Genomic DNA, 26,531 nt, shown 5'->3' with positions numbered 1-26,531 from the left:
AGCAGCTTGGTGTGAAGAAATCAACTGTGGGAGCAATAATTAGAAAATGGAAGACATACAAGACCACTGATAATCTCCCTCAATCTGGGGCTCCACGCATGATCTTACCCCGTGGGATCAAAATGATCACAAGGATGGTGAGCAAAAATCCCAGAACCACACGGGGGGACCTAGTGAATGACCTGCAGAGCTTGGACCAACGTAACAAAGCCTTTGTTAAAGGCTACCATCAGTAACACACTACGCCGCCAGGGACTCAGATCCTGCAGTGCCAGACGTGTCCCCCTGCTTAAGCCAGTACATGTCCGGGCCCGTCTGAAGTTTGCTAGAGAGCATTTGGATGATCCAGAAGAGGATTGGGAGAATGTCATATGGTCAGATGAAACCAAAGTAGAACTGTTTGGTAGAAACACAACTCATCGTGTTTGGAAGAGAGAGAATGCTGAGTTGCATCCAAAGAACACCATACCTACTGTGAAGCATGGGGGTGGCAACATCTTGCTTTGGGGCTGTTTCTCTGCAAAGGGACCAGGACGACTGATCCGTGTACAGGAAAGAATGAATGGGGCCATGTATCGTGAGATTTTGAGTGCAAACCTCCTTCCATCAGCATGAAACGTGGCTGGGTCTTTCAGCATGACAATGATCCCAAACACACCACCCGGGCAACGAAGGAGTGGCTTCGTAAGAAGCATTTCAAGGTCCTGGAGTGGCCTAGCCAATCTCCAGATCTCAACCCCATAGAAAACCTTTGGAGGGAGTTGAAAGTTCGTGTTGCCCAGCAACAGCCCCAAAACATCACTGCTCTAGAGGAGATCTGCATGGAGGAATGGGCCAACATACCAGCAACAGTGTGTGCCAACCTTGTGAAGACTTACAGAAAACGTTTGACCTCTGTCACTGCCAACAAAGGATATATAACAAAGTATTGAGATGAACTTTTGATATTGACCAAATACTTATTTTCCACCATAATTTGCAAATAAATTCTTTCCAAATCAGACAATGTGATTGTCTGGATTTGTTTTCTCATTTTGTCTCTCATAGTTGAGGTCTACCTATGATGACAATTACAGGCCTCTCTCATCTTTTTAAGTGGGAGAACTTGCACAATTGGTGGCTGACTAAATACTTTTTTGCCCCACTGTACAACTGGTCCTTTTGAGGGCAACCATAATGCTGATACAGCCCTTGATGAAATTGAGTTTGACATCCCTGGTCTAAGTTATTTCATTTTATTTATTTTTAATTTACTATTAAATATGATTATTCTCCATTCATATTTTTCTTCTATCTCATTACAAGTTTTAATTTGGTAATAACCTTTGACAATTTCTGGGGGGTATAACTAGAGGTAAAAGTATATGAAATCCAAGGGGCTCAGATATGACAGAATCTTTGCCATACAAGGATATTAATAAAAGCATTCATCTCCAATTGCTTAAATTCCTATACAGATCAGTGGTGGGTTGCTCCCAGTTCGCAAAAACTGGTAGTAAAAATTTGTAGTAGTTCGGAGAATCGGTAATAACATTGGCTGGCCACACCCTCGAACCGGTCCCCGGCCTGGTCACCGCTCGCTTACACCGCCCACCTCATCAGAGGCTTTTTTTTTTTTTACTTTTAAAAGCATTTTTTCTACAACCTCTTTGGCTGAAAAAAATGCTTTTAAAGTAAAAAAAAAAAAGCCTCTGATGATTGTGCGGCTCAGTTGGGATCGTCAGAGGCTTTTAAAAGCATTTTTTCTGCAACCTCTTCAGCTGAAGAGGTTGTAGGGGAAAAAATGCCTTTAAAAGCTTCTGGCGATCCCAGCTGAGTTGCCTGATTGGCATTAGGCTTTTAAAAGCATTTTTTTCTGCAACCTCTTTGGCCGAAGAGGAGGTAGGGAAAAAAATGCCTTTAAAAGCCTCTGGTGATCCCAGCTGAGTTGCCTGATCGTCAGAGGCTTTTAAAAGCATTTTTTTCTGCAACCTCTTAAGGTTGTAGAAAAAAATGCTTTTAAAAGTTAAAAAAAAAAAAGGCCACGCCCACCCAGTCACATTACCCCCATGAAGCCATGCCCACAAAATAAGCCATGCCAACAGAACCGGTAGTGAAAAATTTTAGAACCCACCCCTAATACAGTTGTTATTGTTAAAATGAGCACTACAGTAATGAAGATTCTCAATGGATTAAAAAGCCAACCTTGACAAATGCCCAATTTAAAATTAAAATATTGGTATTTTTACTTACTGACTCCATACTTTGTCTTATAATATTCTTTGGAAAATTCATCACAATCACAGAGAATTATTTTTCGTCCCCAAACATTGATTGTTGCTCCTATTCTCAGGTCACAGTCTTTATAAAATTCCTGATACACTGCTCCTGTCTAATAATTGGGGAGTGGGGAGAGGAGAAATATATACACTAAAGGTTATATCAGTTATTTTATTTTGAAAAATTTCTTGAGAAGCTTCGGTTTGAGAAATAATTTTTGTTTTTAATTTGATTTATATGCCGCCCTTCTCCGGAGACTCAGGGCGGCTTACAGTGCGTTAAGCAATAGCCTTCATACTTTTGTATGTTTATACAAAGTCAAGCTTATTGCCCCCACAAACTGGGTCCTCAATTTACCTACCTTAGAAAGGATGGAAGGCTGAGTCAACCTTGAGCCCGGTGAGATTCGATCTTACTTTAATTGCAGACAGCTGGTGTTAAATTACAGAGCTCTGTCTGTTGAGCTATCCAGGCTCCTTTTTGTATGAGATTATATTTTTGTATTACATTCTCCCAATTCACATTTTCACCCAACCTGCTTACTCAAGTTACAGTCATAGAAATACAATTTAAATATTGTGAACTTTGTAAATTATAATTGTCTAAAATAGCTTACCTTACGATTATCCAGAATATAACGACCTTTATTCCCAACTAGCCCTCCAAACACATTCAAGACTGTTCGATCTGTAATTGTACCAGGCTGATATATTCCAACTGGAGCAAACTGGGATTCAGGTAAAAGACACAGGCTATTAATATATGTAATTACCAGACTAACTAAAGAGAACAGCCAGGATTATCTAGTATAAAGAGTGCTCGATGTATGACCATTCATTCAGCAACTATTTGAAATTACACTGGTACTAATTGAATGGAATTATGACCCATGCCTGAAGTTACAGCTGTTGTAGTCCTCATGATCATGTTATCAAAATTCAGGAGCTTGGCAGCTCAGCCACACTACAACCATACTACAGCCACACTACAACTGCAACTCCCTCCACCCACCTACGTAAATCTATGCAAATATGTAAAAATGTTTATGTGTGTGGATGGACTCTGTCTGAAGCCAGCTGAGGCCTCCCAGGCCATGGAAGGATTGCATGTGCTGCAACACCCTATCTTATCCTTAGCCTACATTGGGCATCCAGGTGTTTTTCCCACCCGCTCTGAAGCAACTGGTACTATTTAGTTGTGATTCCATTCACACAATGACCTATAAGATCACTTAACAATTTCAAACGTGAGTGCCAGAATTGCAGGTCATGTCATGTCTCACTTAAAGGCCACTTCACTCAACCATCAAGATTCCTGTCCCAATAAGTCAAGAACTACCTGCATCTGAAATTTTATAAGGTAATAAATTTCTGTTTCACATAAAAGCTATATTTTATGTCCAGCTAAGTACATATATAAATATTTATTTCATTGAAAAAGACAGCAAATGAAATAAGTGTATAAATTCATTCCAACCCTGCCAAATATCAAATCATATTTTTCACATACGCATTTACCTTTGGTAGTTTCTGTCTATTGAGGAATAGAGGTACAGCATCCCGGCCAGAATTTAAAGGTATCACTTCTTTTATTTCAATCGTATCATCAGCCAAAAAATAATGTAGCACCACTTCTCGAATGTCCCCAAACATTGTTTCAGTGTCATCCCAAACACCATAAAAACGTAAAACATGTCCTTCATGTTCCAGAAACTGACGAAGTGTATCAAAGCGCTCATAGGGACGCAATGGTGTCATACTATCTATCAACTGCAGATCAGAAAATATTTTTTTAAAAAAATTACTATTGTTATGAACATATAAATCTCAGTGTGTTACTAACTTTTAAAATGTCCCATAGGACCAGTCTTCATAGCTAAAACCATAGTTTATTCCCTAATATGTCTTGTTTCCTATACATTTTATTTTAGCACAACATATACACATTTCAATTTTGTTATAGCAAATGAAATATATGCTATATTTAGTAACCATCCAGGAACAATTTCAATAGTGAGTTTAAGTATCAAGTTTTCATTTTTTTTTCCTTTTCATGATGAACTTTTACATCTAAAAATTGGAAATTTATTTATTTATTTATTGAATTTATACTGCCACCTATTCGCACTTGGCGACTCAAGGTGGCTTAAGGAATATAAAACCTCATTTAAAACAATAAAACAAATAAAAAAGAATCAAATAAATTAATATAATAAAATAAAATCACCCCCAGCCCCCCCCCCTTGGCGACAGCACATCACACAAGTCATTTAATGGGCTCCATTCTTCAGCGCCTTCCAGAAGAGTGTTAGAGTGGGGGCCATTCTAATCTCTGGGGGAATGATGTTCCAGAGAGAGGGAGCCACCATGGAGAAGGCCCTTCTTCTGGGTCCCATCAGGTGTATCTCCTGAGGAGATGGGACCCGCAACATTCCCTGCCTCCCTGCTCTGATAGGTCAGGTAGATGTGACTGGAAAGAAATGGCCCCTCAGATAACCTGGTCCCAAGCTATGAAGGGCTTTAAAGGTGACAACCAGCACATTGAATTGCACCCAGAAGCAAATTGGCAGCCAATGCAGCTCCCGCAGGAGAAGTGATACATATGCATATGGGGTCTGCACAGAACCATGTGGGCTACTGTATTTTGCACCAATGGAACTTCCGGATGCTCTTCAAGGGCAGCCCCATGTAGAGCGCATTGCAATAGTCAAGGCGGGAAGTGACTACGGCATGAGTAACTGTGAGTAGGGATTGTTGGTCCAGGAAAGGGCATAACTGGCACACAATCTGCAGTTGCGCAAAGGCCCTCCTGGCCACAACCACCACCTGCTCTTTGAGCAGGAGTCGTGAGTCCAGGAGAACCCCCAGATTATGCACAGGGTCTGTTTGGGGTAATGCCACCCCATCCAAGACCAAAGGTGGCAATTCTTCTGAGCCAATGAACCCCAAACCCAGAGCCACTTGGTCTTGCCAAGGTTTAGTTTCAACTCGTTGCTCCCCATCCAGCCCCATCCAGGCCCTAACAGCCTCCAGACAACATTACTATCTTCCAATATCTCAATACACGATCCCATTTTTTGTATGCAAAAATGTGTCTCAGGCACATTTTTGTCAGATATATTTTCTTCATTTTGTAAACATACTTTTTCATGTTCTGAAGTGGTATTATAAACTTTCTTATCCAAGCAGGTATCGGTTCTTGTTGTCAAAATGAACCTTTTACTATTTTTTAATACTAGCAGCTTGCTACATTATGCTTATAAAATAAACTAAATTAAAATGGTTCTGTTCTCAAAATATATCCATTAGTATTATTTCAGTATTAGTAACTTGCTACAATACGCTTATAAGGAAGGTTCAAAGACAAAATAAATAATTGTACTGAAAACCACATTAGGTGAATAATTGGAGGTAATGAGACTATATAAAAACAGTTTGTGAAAATAGGAACACATTTTGAATGGAAGAAAATGGTCTGAAGAAATGGCAGCAATGAGGAAAAAGATAGTAAGATAAAAATTTGAAGAGACCAAATTGTTCATTGACAAATCTAGAAAGCCAATACAAATACCCTAGAAACAGTGTAAATGATATTACCTTCAATTTGAAACCTGAATTTGATTTCAAAATCAAATTAATGAAATGTGAATGAAGGAAACAAGCAATAAACATCTAAAGGAAACAGGATTAACATCCCTGTCTCTTCAGAACACTAACCTTAGATATTATGACATCACTGAAGAGGAAGTGGGAGGGGGGGCTGGAATCAAGGGGAAAAAAGGCAAAAAGGCAGATAGAAAGGCATAAAATGTTGTTAGTCTATTATCCTATAAGCCCCAACCAATGATTGAGCAACCATAGTATTCCAGACTTTAAAATATTAATAAAATGATCACTGAGTATAAGGCTGGGAAGAACCTTAAGATCCTCTAGTCCAAGCCCCTTTCCAACATTATTTAAAACCATGGTTAACTTAGAATGCTAATTCAAAACTAAACAAATTACATTATGGCTTAGCATGTTGTGTGAATCAGATTCAGATCAATTGAACTGTAGTGAAAGAAGCAAAGTTTCATTTTATTATGAAGCAACATAGAAGTGGACAATTGAATAGTAGAAGCTAGGTCCTCTAGAAGGGCTATATTGAATTGTTTTCGACAATTCAATATCTCTTAGTTTAATCTATACAATGGGACCATTATGAAAATAAAGAAATAAAATGCTAGTTAAACAAAAAAGTATATTTGCTCTTTTAATCATAAAAGCATGATTTTAAAAATAAAGAACTGGGATGACAGTTGCATGATTAAAAACTGTCATGGCATTTGGGGACAAGAAAGAGGGAGAAACTGTTAATAGCTAGAAACTGTTAACAGCTATAGGAATTAATGTGGATTAGGAGCTGTCAGTATATTGTTCAACTTAAACCATTCATAACACATCTACAGTAGCATCATTTTGATATTCTTGCTTTACATCATTGTTATATTTTTTACAAAACATATGAGATAAAATGAATAAATGGGCAAAAAAAACTTGATCAAAAAGATTGTGAGGGGAAAATGGTAAATTCTCCTTTCAGTAATAGATATCATATTTATCTATTAAATACACAAAAATCTTACATTGTAGTATTATAACAACTCTAATTTAGAGTCTCTAAATTTTCCATGGATTAATATAATCATTCTCCTGGAAAACAAATCAGTTAGTTTGCCAGATTACATAGTTTAAAATATATATTGCCACTCAATTATTTTATATGCCAGCTAAAATAATAAGTATGTTAACATTAGCAATCGTAAACACATGTATTCTGTAGGTTACATATGTGCAGGTCAATTAAGAACAATTTCTATCTCAAATCTGCTATCCACTACTCCCAGTCTCTAGGCTGTAGAGATTTAAGCAACAATCCTACTATCATTTACTGTGGAGTAAACACCAAAAAACTCAGTGATAATTTGAGTAGATGCAGTAGTATAGGATTGCTCTCTAAATAGGGCTGAGGGTACACAAAATATTTGTGCACAACGGCTACTTAATCTAAATGGCCACCTGTGGCAGAATTTCCCTGCTTCTTAAAATGACATTTTGAATATATTAATAATTGTGCTAAAATTTTCTAGATTCTGTGTGTATACATGTGTGTAAAGAATGAGATGGATTTAGAAGAAAAAGGATGGTCAGCTGCCACTACTGAACTTTTTGTAATATAATATATTCTTAATGAGCCAACTGAAAAGAGAAGGCTAGTGCAGATAATAAAGTGAAAATATTACTATCCAGAACAATCCAGAATATATTTTTATCTGGCCCCTGTGCATAAGCAATTATGGACATTGATTTCCAAATACATCATTTGTGCCATTTATAAGATGTGTGTGAAACATCTTTATATCTTGTTCTAAACCCAACGATGCCTTGGAAGTGATGTCCCAGTGCCTGGAGGCCGTGCGGGTCTGGATGGGGAGAAACAGGCTTCGACTCAACCCTTCCAAGACCGAGTGGCTGTGGCTGCCGGCGTCCCGATATAGCCGGCTGGCGCCATCGCTGGTTATTGGGGGCGAATCATTGGCCCCCACGGAATGGGCTCACAACTTGGGCGTCCTCCTGGATGCACGGCTGTCTTTAGAAGAGCATATGACGGCCGTGGCCAGGGGGGCTTTCTATCAGGTTCGACTGATACGCCAGTTGCGCCCTTTTCTGGATCGGGACTCCCTACGCACAGTCACTCAAGCACTCGTCACTTCTCGTCTGGACTATTGTAACGCTCTCTACATGGGGCTCCCCTTGGGGTGCACCCGGAGGCTCCAACTGGTGCAGAATGCAGCCGCGCGGGGGATTATGGGAGCAACGGGGCGCTCCCATGTGACTCCTCTCCTGTGCGAGCTGCATTGGCTTCCGGTGGACTTCCGGGTGCGCTTCAAGGTGTTGGTGATCGCCTTTAAAGCGTCCATGGCTTAGGGCCGGGGTACTTACGGGACCGTCTTCTGCCACCAATTGCCTCCCACCGGCCAGTTCGCTCCCACAGAGAGGGCCTCCTCAGGGTGCCGTCAGCCAGACAATGTCAGCTGGCGACCCCCAGGGGGAGAGCCTTCTCTGTGGTAGCACCTACCCTCTGGAACAATCTATCCCCCGAGATACGAGGATCTCAGACCTCCGGACTTTTCGTCGGGCCCTTAAAACCTACCTCTTTCAGTTAGCCAGGCTGTCCTGATTTTATGATGGGTTTTTAAAATTTGAAATTGGTTTTAAATTGAAATGTTTTAAATTATGGGCCAAATTATTTAATTACTTTTAAATCTATTTTAACTTTTGTATATAAAGTGTTTTACTTGGCTGTTCACCGCCCTGAGTCTGAAAGGAGAAGGGTGGTATAGAAATTTGAAATAATAATAATAATAATAATAATAATAATAATAATAATAATAATAATAATAATAATAAACCAAGAGCAGAGGGTGGTCGAGGACTCCTACAAGTAAAGCAGACTGTGGAAGAAGAAAAATGCAGCTTGAATGGTTACATCCAGAAAAGTGAAGAACCAATGATTAAGGAAGTAAATAAAGGAGGCCTTTTAAAGACAACTAAAACAAAAGCAGAATATAAGAAAGAAGTAATTGAGCAGCGAGCTGAAAATTGGAAACACAAAGCTCTGCATGGCCAATACTTGAAAAGTATTGAAGGCAAAGCTGACCAGAAACTAACTTGGAACTGGTTAAGATCAGGAGTACTGAAAAAAGAAACAGAAAGCTTTATTTTGGCAGCTCAAGAACAAGCCCTAGCCACAAACTGTATGAAGGCAAAAATTCAACATGTTACCACCAACAGCAAATGCCGCCTCTGCAATGAGAAAGATGAGACAGTCAACCACCTGATCAGTGGGTGCAGCAAAATTTCACAAACTGACTACCTACAACGCCATGACCGTGTTGCTAAAATCATTCACTGGAAATTGTGCCAGAAGTTTGGATTTGAGTACAGCAAAAACCACTGGGAACATCAGGTTGAGAAAGTTTTAGAGAATGAGAAACTCAAGATCTTGTGGGACTTTAGGATTCAGACTGACAGGCACTTGGTCCACAACACACCTGACATAACAATAGTTGAAAAGAAAAAAGTATGGTTCATTGACATTGCAATACCTGGTGATGCACGAATTGAAGATAAGCAGCAAGAAAAAATCACAAAGTACCGGGACTTACAAATTGAAGTTGAGCGACTGTGGAAAAAGAAATCGTGTGTTGTCCCGATTGTAATTGGAGCCCTCGGAGCAATACCCAAAGGGTTACCCCGCTATTTAGAAATTCTAAATTTGCCGGACTTGAACATTTTGACTCTACAAAAAACCACCTTACTCGGAACAGCTTACATCCTCCGACGATACCTTAACAGTTCCTAGGTCCTTGGTTAGGACTCGAGCTGCTGAGCTATTAACCAGCCTCAAAGGCTGTGAATCTCACTAAAGATTAACCAATAAATAATAATAATAATAATAATAATAATAATAATAATAATAATAATAATAATAATAATAATAATAATAATAATAAACATTTAGGGAAGCAGAGTTTCCACTCTTTGTTGAGTTAACATTGAAATATAGAGAAATTAAGAGAAAACGAGCAAGCATCACAGAAGTATAAATAAGTGTGTATGAAACTGAGTAAAGACGTGTGTGCATATTGCAAGCTCTCAGTGGTTAGTTCAGCATAGAAAAGCCTTTCAATCAGCAACTACAGACAAAAAAAGAAATGATAACATAGTTGAACTGTTTCAGTGCCGTAACAGCTACTTTTTTTATTTTGTCTGTGAATAATCCATAATTCTTGATTTATGAAATCTTAGATTAAATCCACTGTCCCTATTCTTAACAATGGCTTTCAGAAATTAATTCATAATTTCTTGGCACTTACTATGATGACAGCAGAACTCTATATGTTCAGCCACCCCTGTTATATGGCTCCTTATCTACAATTCTGTAACATAAAGGAGTATCTATGGGGATTCTCAGTCATCCAGGTCATGGTTGCCCCAAAGGTGCTTTTTCCAAGAGGCAACTGGACTTTTTTGTTTTTCTTTGAAGACGTTTGGCTTCTTTATTATCCAAGGAGCTTCTTCAGCTCCCATTCCCCACCACCCAGTCAGAGTTGAAGAAGCTTCTTGGATGAGAAGCCAAACATCTTCAAAGAAAAACAAAAAAGTCCAGTTGAAAAAAGTCCTCTTGAAAAACATTTTGGGACAACATAAAGAAGTCTTTTCCATCAGTTTTATTCCATTCTCTTGTCTTTTGTTCTATTGCAAATTAATTGTTATGCAACATAGGAAAGAACAAACGATAATAGAAACTGGTATTAAATTAATCTGACAGTTACCATGGTGCAGTTACGTTTAAGCTAGGAGAATCCTAATTAAAAATCTATGTAAAAGCTTGTAGTGCTATTACATTGATTCAAACATGTATTACAAGATAAACTATAAACATTCTGCATATTCATTCTAGTAAAGTACAGCTAGGTTTGTGATAAATGGCATTGAGGGTTTTCAGTAGGTTAGGGTAGGCCAACAAATGTCTGTTCAGTTGATTTATTTCATGAAATCTCTCCTTAGGGTAGTTATTATTTTATGTTTATTATTAAGTTCCAGGCTTTAAACCAAGCAGCTTTGAATATATTACATATTTTACAATTCCTTCCAGAACAATAAAAAACTGCCAAAATGTTTAAAAGTATCAGCAAGATTAGAATTTAAATGAAATTGTCTCAAAGGGGGATATATACAAGAACACAACATTTGAGCAGATTCATATAATGGGAATTCTGTTGCACTGTGTTACATTTTACAAAGTAATTATAAACATTCAGCAGAGTTTCTTACATATGTGAATTCCTCTTACAATTTTTGTATCAACTTCCCTGAATTAACAGCTACTCAGTTTTAGGCAATAGGTCAGTGATGGCTAACCTTTTTGCTGTTGCATGCCAAAAGCGGGGGGGAGTGGGGTGGTGGTGCATACATGTGCCCACACCCATAATTCAATGTCCCCCGTGCTCCGCCCCCCCCATGGATGCACACATGACCCCGTGCTCCCCCCACTTTTTGCATGTGACGGCAAAAAGGTTACTGGTGGGCCCAGTAGGCCTGTTTTTTCGCCCTCCCCAGGCTCCAGAGGCTTTCTTGGAGCCTGGGGAGGGCGAAAACGGCCTTCCCCATCCCCCTGGAGGCCCTCCAGAGGCCAAAAACGGCCCGTTTCCTGACTTCCGGTGGGTCAAGGCCTGGAAATCAGTTGGCTGGCGCGAACTAGGGCAACACTCGCGTTCTCACAGATATGGTTCCGCGTACCATCATGGCAATAGGTCTTACTAGAGAAAAACCTTCAGCTCTTACTTCTTTTTAATCTAATTCAACTCCAGTGCCTATTTTCCTTCTGCTTCCCTTTAATATAAACTAGCCCCCATTTTCTCCTATAATAAATCTCACAAGGAATCTGTCCCAGTTGTTATCCTCAACCTAGTGTTGAAATCGCCCAAAATGATGAATTTGTCACTGTCTAAGCTTATTCAAATAATTTGATTCAGGTCTTCATAGAAAGCTTTCTTGTCTTCAAATGTGCTAGTGAGAGTTGGTAAATAGGTGCTGACAATGGTTATATACCAGGTTTTGCTGAGAGGAAAGAGAAACTTCATGAGGCATTCATTTATTCCAGGCAGAGTAGAGTTCTTCAGCAGAGCAGTTTTGAATACAAAACTGCTCACTATTCAGTGAGTCCTGTTATCAGTCTATTTTCCTTTTCCAAAAAAACTCACTTGCAACTTCCTGTTATGAACCTTCATCTGCCAACCTATCTCACTGAGTGCAGCAAAGTCATTGCTATAATAGCAAAGTTGGGCTGCTATGAGCATTGTTTGTCTTTCAGGCCATAGCACCTTGTCTCTATCAAACAATGTATGGATGCTCCAGGCTCCAAAAATGAGTTTTCTTTGATTTTTTTCCTCTTGATTCTTGACTGTTAAGGGGATGATCTGCTAGCTATGATTAACTAGCCAGATGTTGTTGAGGGGCAAGCAATGTTTAGATACCTTTTCTAACCCCCTCCCTTATATGAAGGTGAACACTGCTATCTTAAAAGGTCTGTCAGTTGCCCTTGAGATTCCTTATTTTACAATTAGAAAATAATTAATTCGGAGATAAATTTGTAAAGATGGTAGAAAAAATATATTCAACTCAAACGGCAAAGATAGCAATAAATGGAGACATTACCGAACAATTCACAATAGCAAAAGGAATGAGACAGGATTGTCCTCTATCCCCATTACTATTTATCTTAACACTAGAGATACTGTTAAACAAAATTAGAAGTGAAAATGAAATAAAAGGATTGGAAATAAAAAAAGAGGAATATAAAGTCCAAGCCTTTGCCGATGACCTGGTCTTCATCTTAGAACAACCAATACTGTCAGGACCCAAATTAATAACGCAAATAGAGAAATATGGAAAAGTAGCAGGACTTAAAATTAATAAACTCAAAACAAAGGCACTAACAAAAAACCTTACCAAGCAGCAGGAGAAAGAATTAGAAGACAAAATGGGTATCCAAATGAAAAAAAAATTAAAATATTTAGGAATATGGTTAACAAATAAAGGTTCATCGATCAAAGATGACAACTATAATAAATTAATATTACAGATAAAGAAAGACTTGGAAATTTGGAGCAAATTACAATTATCCTTTTTAGGAAAGATAGCTTCGATTAAAATGATTACTATTCTTATTTCCTTATTTCCCATAAAATTAGGAAAAAAATTTTTTAAGATCTAAATAAATTAATAGCAAACTATATCTGGCAGGGAAAAAGATCAATAATCAAAATACAATCATTGCAAGATAATAGAGAAAGAGGAGGATTTGGACTCCCAGATTGGTAAACATACTATAAAGCATACTATATGGATCAAAGACTGGATGGGACTATGAAATAAAAGAATTTTAACATTAGAGGGATATGATTTGCAGAGATGGTGGCACACCTTTTTATGGGAAGGAAAAAATAGACAACATAACTATTTTCAGTGACACTTAATCAGAGATGCACTATTACAAATATGGCAAGGGATAAAAAAGAATCATTACGATAAAATTCCAGAATGGTTATCCTCAATGGAGGCACAAATCTACCCAAATGCATTAGACAGCAACAAAATGAAAAGATATAAAGATTTGTTAAATAGTCAAGGGGAATTGAAAACAAGGCAGGAATGAAAAGAACAGGGTACATACATTGATTGGTGGCCTTACATGCAAATAAAATCTAGATATAAGACAGATTTGACACAATATGGATTCCAAAGAGAAGTATATGAATTACACAAAATCCTCCAAGGTACAGAAAGTAAATTGATCAAAAAAATTTACAATTATTTATTAAGACACAAATTGGAAGAGGAGGTAGTTAAAGAAAATATGATAATTTGGGTGAAAAATTTCGGATATAACATTGAATTAGATAAATGGGAGAAATTATGGAACAAAAATTATAAACTGACAATGTCTGTATCCTATAAAGAAAATCTGTATAAAATGTTTTACAGGTGGCACTTGCCACCAGCCAGATTGGCAAAGATGTTTCCCAATACCTCACCAATGTGTTGGAAATGCAAATAGAAAAAGGGAACATATTACCACATGTGGTGGTCCTGCCACAAAGCGAAACAATATTGGAGTAGAATCAGATCACAATTAGAAGAAATAACCAAACAAAAGAGAGAGAGGAGGCCAGAAACATTTTTATTAGGAATACTCCCAGGGTCATACGAAGCACTCCATGGCTTAGGACCTGGATACTTACAGGACCGCCTGCTGCCACCAATAGCCTCTCACCGGCCAGTACGCTCTCATAGAGAGGAGATCCTCAGGATGCCGTCGGCCAAACAGTGTTGGCTGGCGGCCCCCAGGGGGAGAGCCTTCTCTGTGGGGGCACCTGTTATTTGGAATGAGCTCCCCCCGGAGATACGGAGGATCCCGGATTTACGCACCTTCCGCCGCACCCTCAAGACCTTTTTATTCCAACAGGCTGGCCTGGCCTAACTTTCCCTTTTAAATGGTATATGAGAAATTTTAAATTTGTTTTAAATATGGGGATGTTTTTTAATTCGTCTCGGGCCAAATTGTTTAATACGTTTTTATACTCTTTTAAATTTTATAATCTGTATGTTTTATCTTTTTGGCTGTTCACCGCCCTGAGTCCTTCGGGAGTAGGGCGGCATATAAATCTAATAAAATAAATAAATAAATAAAAAGAAATACAATATTTAATTATCCATATTACCACAGCAGCAAGAATAATCTACGCTCAGATTGGAAAAATGATAATATACCATCCGAAGATAATTTGATCAGAAAAGTTTTGGAATGTGTGGAGATGGACAAATTAACAAAGGAGATACAAGAAAAAGAGGAAACAGAATATTACTTAGTGTGGGAGAAATGGTATGAATGGTTGGAGGAGAGAGATAAAAGGAAGGGAAAAATTAAATAATGGTCGAAATAGGAGTTGAAGTATAATTGCTAATCTGAGGAAACAAAAATTGTAGAAATGAAAGTGGGTACACGGTTATTGTTATGTATATATGTAAGTAAATAAATATATATTAGAAGTATATGAATAAAAGATATAGTAGAAATAAGGGAGGAAAAAATGTATAACTATGAAATTTTTGACTGATGCGAGACTGTTGAAACAGAAAAAGTGTTAAAGCTTTCTTTTTGTTTTTTAAAAAAATGTTTAATAATTTTTTTTTTGCCAGTTGCCCTTGATGTTGCCAGACATTTCTGCTGCCCAGGGTACACAAATGAACGACCAAGGCACATAATGAAATATGAAATACAAAATGGATAGAGTAACAGTATCTTGAAACAGAGTCAGCTGCCAGACAACAAGCAAGCTGCAAGCTACATAGCTGATTAGTGTTAATTGAAAATTCTCAAAGAAAATGTAAACTAGAAAGATTCAATCAGTGCCTTTGATCAGAGAAATAAAATAATTACTGCTGCAATTGAAGAGAGGCTTGCTATTTTGCTTACTATGTTCCATGCTGATATGTGTTGAAAAATGGGCTTTTCAGTCAAATAAAGTTAAAGAAACATTTATAGTACATTATAAGTTTCTTTTAAACAGGTTCCACTGTATATAATCATTCTTCCTCCTTAGTTTGCAGTATTTTAAAAAGTATTAAAAGGACTTTATTATCTGCAGTACTTTTGAACACTAACATCCTTGGTCTACTATTCAATATTTTATTCGCAAATGAGAGAAGGCAAGACATTTTACATGCTATCTAACACATCCTGGATATTGTATGAAAACTATGCACAATGCATGAAGATACTGCCAATTTAATCTGGTTTACTCATTGATACAAACACCAAATTTTATAGCACTATTTATAGTGATGGCAAACATAATGTTAAGCTATACTTCTGGTCATGTTCTGGGGGAATAAAGTATATAATAAGGAATATATGCAAACCAATACAAGAAATGTAATAAAATATGGATTATTAATATAAGACCTCTTCTTAAGAAGGATTCTTTAAGATATTTCTTTCCCAACAAGAAATTTTGCTTGTTTGTTATATACAAGCTGTTCTTAATTTTATCCTACAAACAATAGTATTATCAACCATTCTTTCAGCTAACCTTCTGGCGTCCTTTCGTATAGGGATCATCTGGACGTTCCAACGGGGGATTTACTTTGACTCCCATCTTTCTCAAGAAATTTTTAGTGAACTGATCACAGTCTATAATTTTATATCTTTGGTCATAAAATATCACATCAGTGTCAAGGTTGAAATAATCAACAGTATAAAACTGATCTTCATTAGGAGGCGGGAGTGGAATCCGATGGCGCCTAAGAAGTGTTCCTATATTGAAGAAAAACACAATTAATATAACTTACTCCAAACTGGAACTTTGTATTAACATTATTCACATGAAATCTCAAAACAGTTACATGGTAACAGAAATTTCACCTGAAATATTAAATAGGATGAATTTAAAATCAATTTAAACAGCGACCTTTGGACTGTGCCACTTGAAACTTGTATCTGAGGATTTCTCTCAGAAAATCATCGATAAAAACAGTATATCAGGGTTTTGTTCCTTTATATATTATTACTATATGCATTCAGAATTCTGAATGCAACTTACAGAATTTTGTGCCTCTAATTCCAGTAGCTTACTAGGTAAAGATGTAACGTTTCAAACAATTACCGTATTTTAGCATTCCTTGTTTGAGATTACCCTCAATTTACAACAGTTTGTTTAGTGACTGTTTGAAGTTACAATGTGACTTATGACCATTTTTCACACTTACAACTATTGCAGTATCCCAATGGTCGCATGATCAAAATTCAGACAATTGACTCATATTAATGACAGTTGCAGCATCCCGGGGTCATGTGATCACCTTTTGTGGCCTTCTGATAAGCAAAGTCAATAAGAACCAGATTCACTTAATAACTGTGTTACTAACTTAAAAACTGCATTGATTCACTGTGGCAAGAAAGATTGTAAAATGGGGCAAAACTCACTTAACAAATTTCTTGCTTAGCAACAGAAATTTTGGACTCAATTGTGGTCATAAATTGAGGACTACCTGTACTAGATATTTCTTAAAGTAAAGACATTTATTTTCTTAAAATCCAATAAATATCACTATAAATCCTTGCTTTCTGGCCATCACTGTCTTACCAGGTCAGGTTAAATCTCGTATAAGTTATGTCTTCTGATTTCTTGATGGATTTGTTTTTTTATTTGTCACTAGTGCCATAAATATGGTGGTTTCCCTCTTAATAGTTAATGTTAACTGTTATTCTGTTCCTGTGCATACTTATTTAAAATCTTACTTCATTAAATAGGATTTATTTAAACACATAAAACCACAATACAGATTTCTGTTTTTCTGCAATCTTATCAAATTCTGAAATTAGAAGACCACCTATAAACTTGTTCCAGAAAACTATCCTTAGCTGAACAATTTTCTCTAAAAATACATTCAAACACAATTATACCAACAGCACAGCAAATGAACTAAAATACCTCTGCTTTACTTTCCCTCACAACCCTCTCCTTTTGTATCTATTGTATAGTGTGCATCTTCAAATCAGTGCTGATTCTAATAAGTACATGAACTATGCAATTTTCTTGGCAATATTTTTCAGAAGTAGTTTGCCATTACCTTTTCCCTAGGACTGAGGGACACAATTGACCCTAAATCACTAAATCATTTTGGACCTAAAGGATCCATAGTGTCTCAGTTTCTAGCACATTGTCTTTAGCAAAACCATAAAAATTAATTGAGATTAGGTTAGGGTTAAGGTTTGGAAAGAAAACACAAAACATGGGATGAATACTGCAAGCAGAAATGCTGGATTATCCTTAACCAGATGATCAAGAGACTCCTCCTCCTGAGGCTTCATTAGTTTTTTATCTAGCTATCATACAAGGTGGTGTTACAGCTGTATTAAAAATATCAGAAATATTACTATAGATCTTATACTAAAAACTAAAAGCAAATAAACAAAAATGGTTTTCTTCATTATAACTGAATGAAAAAAGGATTTCCTTTCTGAAAAAAAATGCAACTTTTCCTTTTTGTGTTCATAAACATTATTAGGTTTAGCATAATAATGTAATTTTTTTACTGATAATATGTCATCAACTTTAAACCGTTGACTCTCAAAGGTAAAGGAAATTTAAACTCTATATTTTCAATTTCAGATTTAAAACACAATTATAATTCATATGAAATATCATTTCTATAATTCACACTTAAATCTAATCACAGGACCATCACAAAATTATATTGGGAAACTATATACTGTATATTGCAACAAATAGTGGCCTATATCACTAAATTTTATATGGTGGCTGAAGCTCAACATAATTAAGTGGTTCTTGACTCTCAGAAAATTTATTAGGCAAGCAAAAGAAAAAAAACTCTCAGAACAGAAAAAATAACTGTTAAAATAATTATCATTGGAATGGCTTGCCTTCCGAAGTTGTGTGTATTCCATTACTTTTTTAGGTTTTTAAGAAGAGATTGGACAACCATTTGTCTGAAATGGTATAAGGTCTCCTGCTTGAGCAGAGGGTTGGATTAGAAGACCGCCCAAGATCCTTCCAACTCTATTATTCTGTTAAAACATTTGCAATAAAAAAGATATAAAATACCTTGTAGAATTCCACTATTCTTCACTTGGGGTTCAACAACCTGAATTGTGTCATCTTCAAGATAGAAATATATTTTACAATGTCTTATTCTAAACAGCTCTTGATTTTTGTCAGGAACTTCTTCATCAAAATAAGCACTAAAAGACAATACCTACATAAAAGCAGAGACAGAGAAAATCAATTCTAGTACTACTACTACTACTACTACTACTACTACTACTACTACTATACACACACACAGTATATGCATATGGATACACATGTACACATTGGAAAAGTTGGATTCTAACAAAGAACTATACTATTTTGTATTTATTATGGAGATATTTTAATTAGTTGTATTGATTTTTTATAGGATCATAACACTGGAATTGATCTGATTATACAATTGATTATTTATCCAGATTCTTACATTTAGATATGACACAAATAAAATAGCTCAACAATCTAAGAATGAAAATCAGTATTAAATTTTCCTATTTCTGAAGGGAGGGAGGGAGGGAGGGAGGGAGGGAGGGAGGAGTAAAATCAACAGAAAATCCCCATGTCAACAACTTTTTTAATTGTCAGGGACATAACAACAGAAATTATATTTTTTTTAAAGGAACTCTATTGAATGCCACTCTGTCTGATTGTCCTGATACTGTAAACACATGGCTATCCAAATTTTCTGGTTTTGTAATATTCATTGGAAAATAAATTATTTAAAACTGTCTTAATATGATGGCATATATTTTTTGTAGTGCATGCAATCAGCATGGCATACTGCAGAAAGAAGAGATCCTTTAGCATGCTTTACTGAAAGAATACCAAAGCATGTTCTGCTATCAAGATAAGAGGGACAGCAGCTATGTAGGCAAGAAAAAGATTATGAAAGGTAGAGTCCTGTCTGAATTTACCCTTAATGATAGATTTAATCTTCTAATTACACAGGCTATACATAGTTAATTAAACATTGTGCAGCTATCATTACCAATATCAAATGGAAATAATCACAAGCCTCATCAAGAAAAATGTTCATATTAGCAAGGAAAAAAATTGTAGATGATACTTTCTGGTAATTCAAATCTCTGAATTTTTGAAATGTCCTTTTTTTCTTGTAAGTATATAGCTTTGGAAACAATTTAACACCATCTGCCTAGTGTTTGGCAGGTATGTGCTGATATTTATTCTCCTTTTTTCAATAAAATTAATAGAAATTCTATACCAAGGAGAAAAAAACATGGTGGTAGACAGGGAAAATGGAGATTAGCCAAATCCTGGGGGCACTGCAGGAAACTGAATTATGTTTGGCTTGCTTGGACAATACAGTTTAATGAACATGTTTTATAAGGAATATTTTCAAGCATGAATTGTCCCATTTGTGACTTAACTATTTAATATCCTAATCCACAGTCCAGCTAAGTAATTTTATTTGGATTTATATGAATTCTGTCCCACAGGGTTTTTTTCAGACTGGGAAATGATTTAATTTCAAAACACTTTGGCTGAACTAGTTTGTAAATCATGCTGCAAACATTACATTCATGTGGCAAGCATTACACAAACAGAAAACTAAGATTATCATTTTATGTGTTATTATTATGCATGAAATGCAAACCTTTCTCTAATCATCATAATCCTTCAATTTGTATACTTTGAAAATATAAAATTAGGAGTAAAAAGAATAGTATGTGAGCATTTCACATGATACAAACTCTTAAATGCTGGATTACAAATGGAATACTTCTGTCTATATAAAAAATAAAAAGACCTACAGGATCTGGCTAAAGGCTTATCTTGTCCAGCATTCTGTATAACACATGGTCAACCAAACACATTTTGGAAAGAAGCATGGACAAGGGGGTAATAGCCCTTTTCCATTGTTTTCTAGTAGTCTGTAATTAGAGTGTGTGATTGGAGCAAGATCTGAAAAGCAAGACAGTAAATTGGATTAAACTGTTTGGCAATCCTGGATCAGAGGGCTTGCTAATCACAGGAAGCATAACAGTCTGTTTCCAATCATCCAAGCTAGAGTGTGAAGGTACAGAAATATGATTTGTGATAGACCATTACCTAAATAACCCCACAATAATCTTGCAAATTAAATCAATTTCTAAGGTACTAAATGCATTCATAGTACTGCGAGTTTTTCTAAATTTATAATTTAATTACTTTCTGTCAGAACTTTATAGTCAAAATCCCAAGCTAGATGTATCCTTAATATTTATTGCACAAGAGGAGGTAACACTGGAGATACAACTAATATTTATAAAATTCATAAAATCTATAAAACAGCAAATGTATGCCAAGTGTGCTTTTGCACATAGCGAATCCAGGATAACAAAACTCTGATTTGCTTACAAATTCAGTAGAATAAATGAATTGCAGAGATGAAGCAAGTAAGAAGAATCTCTGGTCAATTGGACTGGACATTTTTTTTATCTGAATAAATCTGTTAAAATTTCATCTAACAGTTTGCAAGGTTGGAGTGTACAGTTCTTTAATTATATAAATGACTTGTGAACAACACACACCAACACAGACTAGAAGTTATGTATACATAATTAAAAACTGTTGAAGAGCGCTAGAAGATTTGACTTCTAACTGTCCCTGCAGGCACTTCAGAGGTGGGTTTCAGCAGGTTCTGACCAGTTCTGGAGAACCAGTAGTGGAAATTTTGAGTAGTTCGGAGAACCGGTAGTAAAAATTCTGACTGGCTCTGCCCCCATCTATTCTCTGCCTCCCAAGTCCCAGCTGATTGGGAGGAAATGGGGATTTTGCAGTATCCTTCCCCTGGAGTGGAGTGGGAATGGAGATTTTACAGTATCCTTCCCCTGCCACGCCTACCAAGCCATGCCACACCCACCAAGCCACGCCCACAGAACCAGTAGTAAAAAAAATTAAAACCCACCACTGAGGCACTTCTATATGTTGTCCAACCTCCAAAATGTTTTGTGTATATAGTCCAATAGCACAGAATTTGTCTAGTAGCCTGGCCAGATTTCAATAACTCAATAGCAAAGACTTCCACCAATTCTGGACTATTCTCTTCCTCATTAGAAATTCCTCCTCTTCATCCCATCTGATGTGCAATGGTCAATCTCTGGCTCTCCCAAAATGCTTTTTATGGGGTACAATAAACTTTCTTCTTTCATTTTTTCAGTTAACTTATTTTAAGATCCAATTAATTACTGAAAATGAAAACACACACAAAAAACAGCAGCAGATCAGTGAGAAAAAACTAATCAATTACCTGTTTATCAAATGCTACCCATGAAGGTGCATCACTTCCAACGCCTCTAGGAAATACACTATACTTTGGTTTTAGTTTTTGTCCAAGCAAAGGTTCTCCTCCTATTCCAGGTTTGTCTTCTCCCACCAACATAGAAACCTTATTGCAGTAACTCCAATGTTGAGATTTATGGAACTTTTCTTTTCCTAGCTGCAATCAAAATGAAATAAATAGAAGAGAATTATTAAAAAAAAAAAGAAAGGAAAAGAATGTTTTAAATATACAAAATAATTTATACAATAATTATTCAAATCCATAAAACTCTGAAGAAACCTGAGTGGCAGTCAGTTTTATTATCAGTGATGAAATATTGTATGTTTTCAATCACATTTAAAGATAAAGGTGGGGCAAGACTGCATAATGTTAAGAGTCCATCTTAATACTGTGCCTTAGCTTTACAAGAACCAATGTCAAAATTTATCATGTAACAAAACACAGACCTGACTTTGCAGATTTAAAGTGCTACTTCTGTAAATAACAATGGGAATGGATATGCTCTGTGAAAACATACATATACATTTTAATGATCTCTTATTTTCTCTCTCTCTCTCTCTCTCACACACACACACACACACACACACACTCACTCACACACACATATGCAATAGTGACTTAAGAAACTACTAAAATTATGGAGTGCTGGTGGTGCAAGAGGCAACTTCTATGGAGGTACTTCTGAAACATTTAATTGTACCATGGCTCTAAAAAAACAGAGGAAAAAGTGGACAGCTACACTTTGGGTAAATTCAAATATCAAATAAGGATAGGAGTACTGGAATAAGTTGGCTTTTTTAAGTATAAGATATTTTTATATCTGCATAGATGAATAGCAGACCAAGGAATGATGTTGGCTGAATCTCTAACCTGCACTGCCAATCAGTTGTAAAATCCTTCTCAATATAAGATTTAGCCATATCCTTATATCAGAAAGCATTATACACTAAGAAAGGCAGGGTGTATATATACATATACATATACATATACATATACATATACATATACATATACATATACATATATATATATATATATATATATATATATATATATATATATATATATATATATATATATATATATATATATATATACAATATCCTGCCAATTTTAGCAATGAAAGAAGAGTGAAAATACAAAACTGATTCATCCACCTTCTCTGTCGCCTGGGTGCAGACAGAGCTCCTGTTTCGTCACCCCATATTTCTAGCAAGGACTCCCAATAATCAGGTTTAGCCTTTTCTTTACCCAGATGATGCAGGTCCAGGAAGCAAGCCGGGATTATACCACATTGACGAATCCTATAAATAATCTGAGACTTGATCAAAGACAGAGTTTGAGTCTGCCTTCTGAAGGGAAGAGATTCTTTCTCTGGTTGGACGGCAGTTATTGGGCATTTAGAATTAGTTTCACGAACGAAGTTTACACACGTGCATAGGTATCCCCGCAAAACATTCTGTAAACCTAAATTTAGAGAGCTCCCGGTGGCTCCTGGATCTTACTCAACATTACTTACATTCCTGTTGAAAGAGTTCCCGGGCAGGAGCGGTAGCGCCATAGTTGTGCCGGTCCTGCCTGCCGCGCCCCCCGCCGCCTCAGGGCTGGTGTTGCTGCCCGAACCTGGCTGACCGCCCTCCGCGCTACCAAGGCCGAAGGAAGCGCAGCAGCGCTGTTTGGAGTCCAGTTGCCTGGAGACCCCCATTTGACGTCACATAGGGTGGCGGGGAATAGTGCGTTCGCTTCGCCCCTGCTCTTTGCTGCCCCCTGCAGACACAAGACTCTGCCGCAAAACCTGCTTGGGCTGTTGGCTCGCGCTTTGCTGTTGGGTTATGCGAAGTTCCATCTACGGGACTCCTAGGAAAGGTCTTTCTTCCTTTTCATCGTGCATATCCAAGGGATTGTTGCCATCCCAGGTCACAAATTAATTAAATGGACATTTTCATTGACATAGGCCAATTCTTGAAAATGGACATAACAACAGGTAGCCCTTTTATTATATTATAGCTTACAGTTACTTATTGTGGTGCCTCACTATATTACCAATATATTAGGTGGTATATGAAATACAGCTAACTTCACTTCGGAAATTCGGATTTCGAAATTCTTCCATTTTTATTTTAGGAGGCATCTACCACCTTGGGAAAGTCTCCCCCCCCCCCAAAAAAAAATCTGGAACTCCTGAGTCTAAAATTCTGTCAGCACTGATTTTGCTTTTTGTTTTCTGTTCACTCCATGAGTGGCGAGATAATACCTCATCAATCAGTCCTGCAGGGAATGATCATTGTTCTTTTGTGTATATTTAACTAAAATTTGTTATACACATTTAGGAGTATAAGTCTTTTTGAAATGAGTAGGATAATATCAACTAAACATCTTAGGGTGATTTATTAAACTGTAATATAATATCATTCACTAAATTCAGTTATATATATTTGTCTATACTCACCTGTAGCCTGAGAAGTGTAGATAGTTTGTTTCATTTTCACATTTGATGAAGTAAATACTAATCCCCAATTTGTTCCTTATCTAATATCTTGATTTCAAATTGGAATTACATAACCTAGCACCTTTCCTGATGTGATTGGCTGGTATTCTATAATCCTTTGTCTTTTTAAAGTATTTAAAACAGCACAAACATGATGAATTCAGCCACATACTCCATAATTTAATTCACCTGCAAATGGACAGCAGTTTTCTGGTGACATATCAATGTGTTTGTGTGAAAATTCTTGTGCAAGAAGAAAAAATATTTTATATTGGAATGCATGGAATCTTTATCTCCATCATGTTGACCTTACAGCAGGCCACTGTTCAGTGTATAGTTGTATATCTGGGTAACATCTAGACTCAATTTGTTGGCCTTTTAAAATATAATCAATTACTGGTATGATTTAAGATCCCTGCTTGAAACATACTTTATGCTACTTGTATCTGGTGTTTTTGCCAACAACATGAATTGTGAATAAAAACCAAAAATTAAGCCATTGTATAACTGGCACAGCTTCCTGGGAAATCATTTTCTTTCCTCTCCTCTACCTATACCCAGAGCCTTGGTACTACAGTGGTTTAAAGCACCCTGTTATTAACACAGCTGCCTGCAATTTACTGCTGGTTCGAATCTCTCCAAGGCTCAAGGTTGACTCAGCCTTCCATCCTTTCTAAGGTAGGTTAAATGAGGACCCAGTTTGTGGGGGCAATAAGCTGACTTTGTATAAATATACAAAAGTATGAAGGCTATTGCTTAACGCACTGTAAGCCGCCCTGAGTCTTCGGAGAAGGGCGGCATATAAATCAAATTAAAAAAAAATATATATTACAAAGAGATAATGTTGAGTGACATGAAGCTAGCAGTAGCTGCTTCCCTATTCAACTGCTATCGCAACACTATATTTCCTTTTTATCAATTACTTTCTTAGCAGCTAGGCTTATTTTAAACTTATTTTATACTTATTTTTTATACTTATTTTATACTTATTTTATTCAGAAATGGTGTAGGGTCTCCTGCTTGGGGGGGTGGGGTTGGACTAGAAGGTCCCTTCCAACTCTGTTAATCTGTTAATCTGAGTCTATTTGCACAAATTTTGTAGTGTGTAAGGCCTCACATTTTGTTCTTCATACAATTTCTTTGTGAAAAGACAATCTTCAATTTATCTACAGTTCAATTATTGTGTCTTTTCAAAAGGAAGCCAAGAGAAATAAGTCTCTTTCTTATATCATTGATTACCATTTTTGTAGCCAGTTGATAATGGAATAGAAGTAAACTCTAGTTTATTTATTTAATTTATTATTCATATTTCTATGCCACCCACTCTCCGAGGACTCTGGGCGGCTTACAACAAAGACAACATGAACAACATATTGCCCCCAACAATCTGGGTCCTCATTTTACCCACCTCGGAAGGATGGAAGGCTGAGTCAACCTTGAGCCGGTGAGATTTGATCTGTTGATCTGCTGAACTAGCAGTCAGCTAAAGTAGCTGCAGTACTGCACTCTAACCACTGCGCCACCTCGGCTCTTTTTACAGCTTCTTTGTTAAAAATAAATTAACTGAATCAACCAAACTCTTTTATAAACAATGCCAACTTGGGAACCAATAATTTAAAAATGCACATCAGTTGTCATTTAATTTTATTCAAAGTTTAGTAAACAAATGTTGGTATCCTTTCTGTGTATCCTTTGTGCTTACTACAAATCCTTTTTCTTTTCCATATCAAGACCAAAATATCTTAGTTCTTTATTAACAAGCAAACCTTCTGTATTCTACATATTTTCAAAATGCCACTTGCAAATCGCTTTATAAACAAAAAGAGGTTTAGTGGATTTTATTTGCTGGTCTATTTTGCAATAGAAAAATTTTGTGGTAATTTCTACCTGAATTGTAATTTGGCCAGTATTCATTCCTATATGAATAAATATAGCAGTGACCAAAGATTTTAAAAAATCATTATTTCATTCTGCCTAATAAAGATTGATTCATGATAAAATTACATTGAACTAGTCACAACATATGTAATACATCAAACAAATTCATAACACATGAATTTAACTCACAAAGACTAAAAAGTATACACACATACATACAATACAGGCAGGGAGGTGTATATCAATTGAACAAAAGAAAAATAAGGAGGTTGATAGCAAAGTATTTTCTTCCCTTTTGAGGCAACTCAGAGGTGAATGGAATTTTTACTGCTCCAGATTTGGCAGTAATTTGGGACAGGAGACAGTGTTTTGCATTCTCCTATAGGTTCAGCCAGAGGGAACAT

The 26,531-nt window shown here is 36.6% G+C and overlaps 1 protein-coding gene across 1 annotated transcript in view; it reads right to left on the bottom strand.

Annotated features, from left to right (window-relative positions):
- The window catches only part of EFHC2 (EF-hand domain containing 2), a 54,009-nt gene extending 30,600 nt beyond the window's left edge, over positions 1–23,409 (bottom strand). The window contains exons 1-7 of the mRNA XM_034423872.3: positions 23,281–23,409; positions 21,729–21,917; positions 18,494–18,644; positions 15,959–16,182; positions 3,777–4,028; positions 2,876–2,986; positions 2,233–2,371 (exon numbers count right to left, since the gene is read on the bottom strand). Coding sequence (XP_034279763.1) covers positions 2,233–2,371; positions 2,876–2,986; positions 3,777–4,028; positions 15,959–16,182; positions 18,494–18,644; positions 21,729–21,917; positions 23,281–23,322 — 1,108 coding nt within the window. The 5' untranslated portion in view covers positions 23,323–23,409. The remainder of the gene's footprint in view (positions 1–2,232; positions 2,372–2,875; positions 2,987–3,776; positions 4,029–15,958; positions 16,183–18,493; positions 18,645–21,728; positions 21,918–23,280) is intronic.
- Positions 23,410–26,531: the final 3,122 nt, after the last annotated feature.

The sequence above is a fragment of the Pantherophis guttatus genome, chromosome 5 (assembly GCF_059756535.1).
Source record: "Pantherophis guttatus breed Tessera chromosome 5, ASM5975653v1, whole genome shotgun sequence".
In the NCBI taxonomy this organism is placed as follows: domain Eukaryota; kingdom Metazoa; phylum Chordata; class Lepidosauria; order Squamata; family Colubridae; genus Pantherophis; species Pantherophis guttatus.
This window is presented reverse-complemented; position numbering and strand designations above follow the sequence as displayed.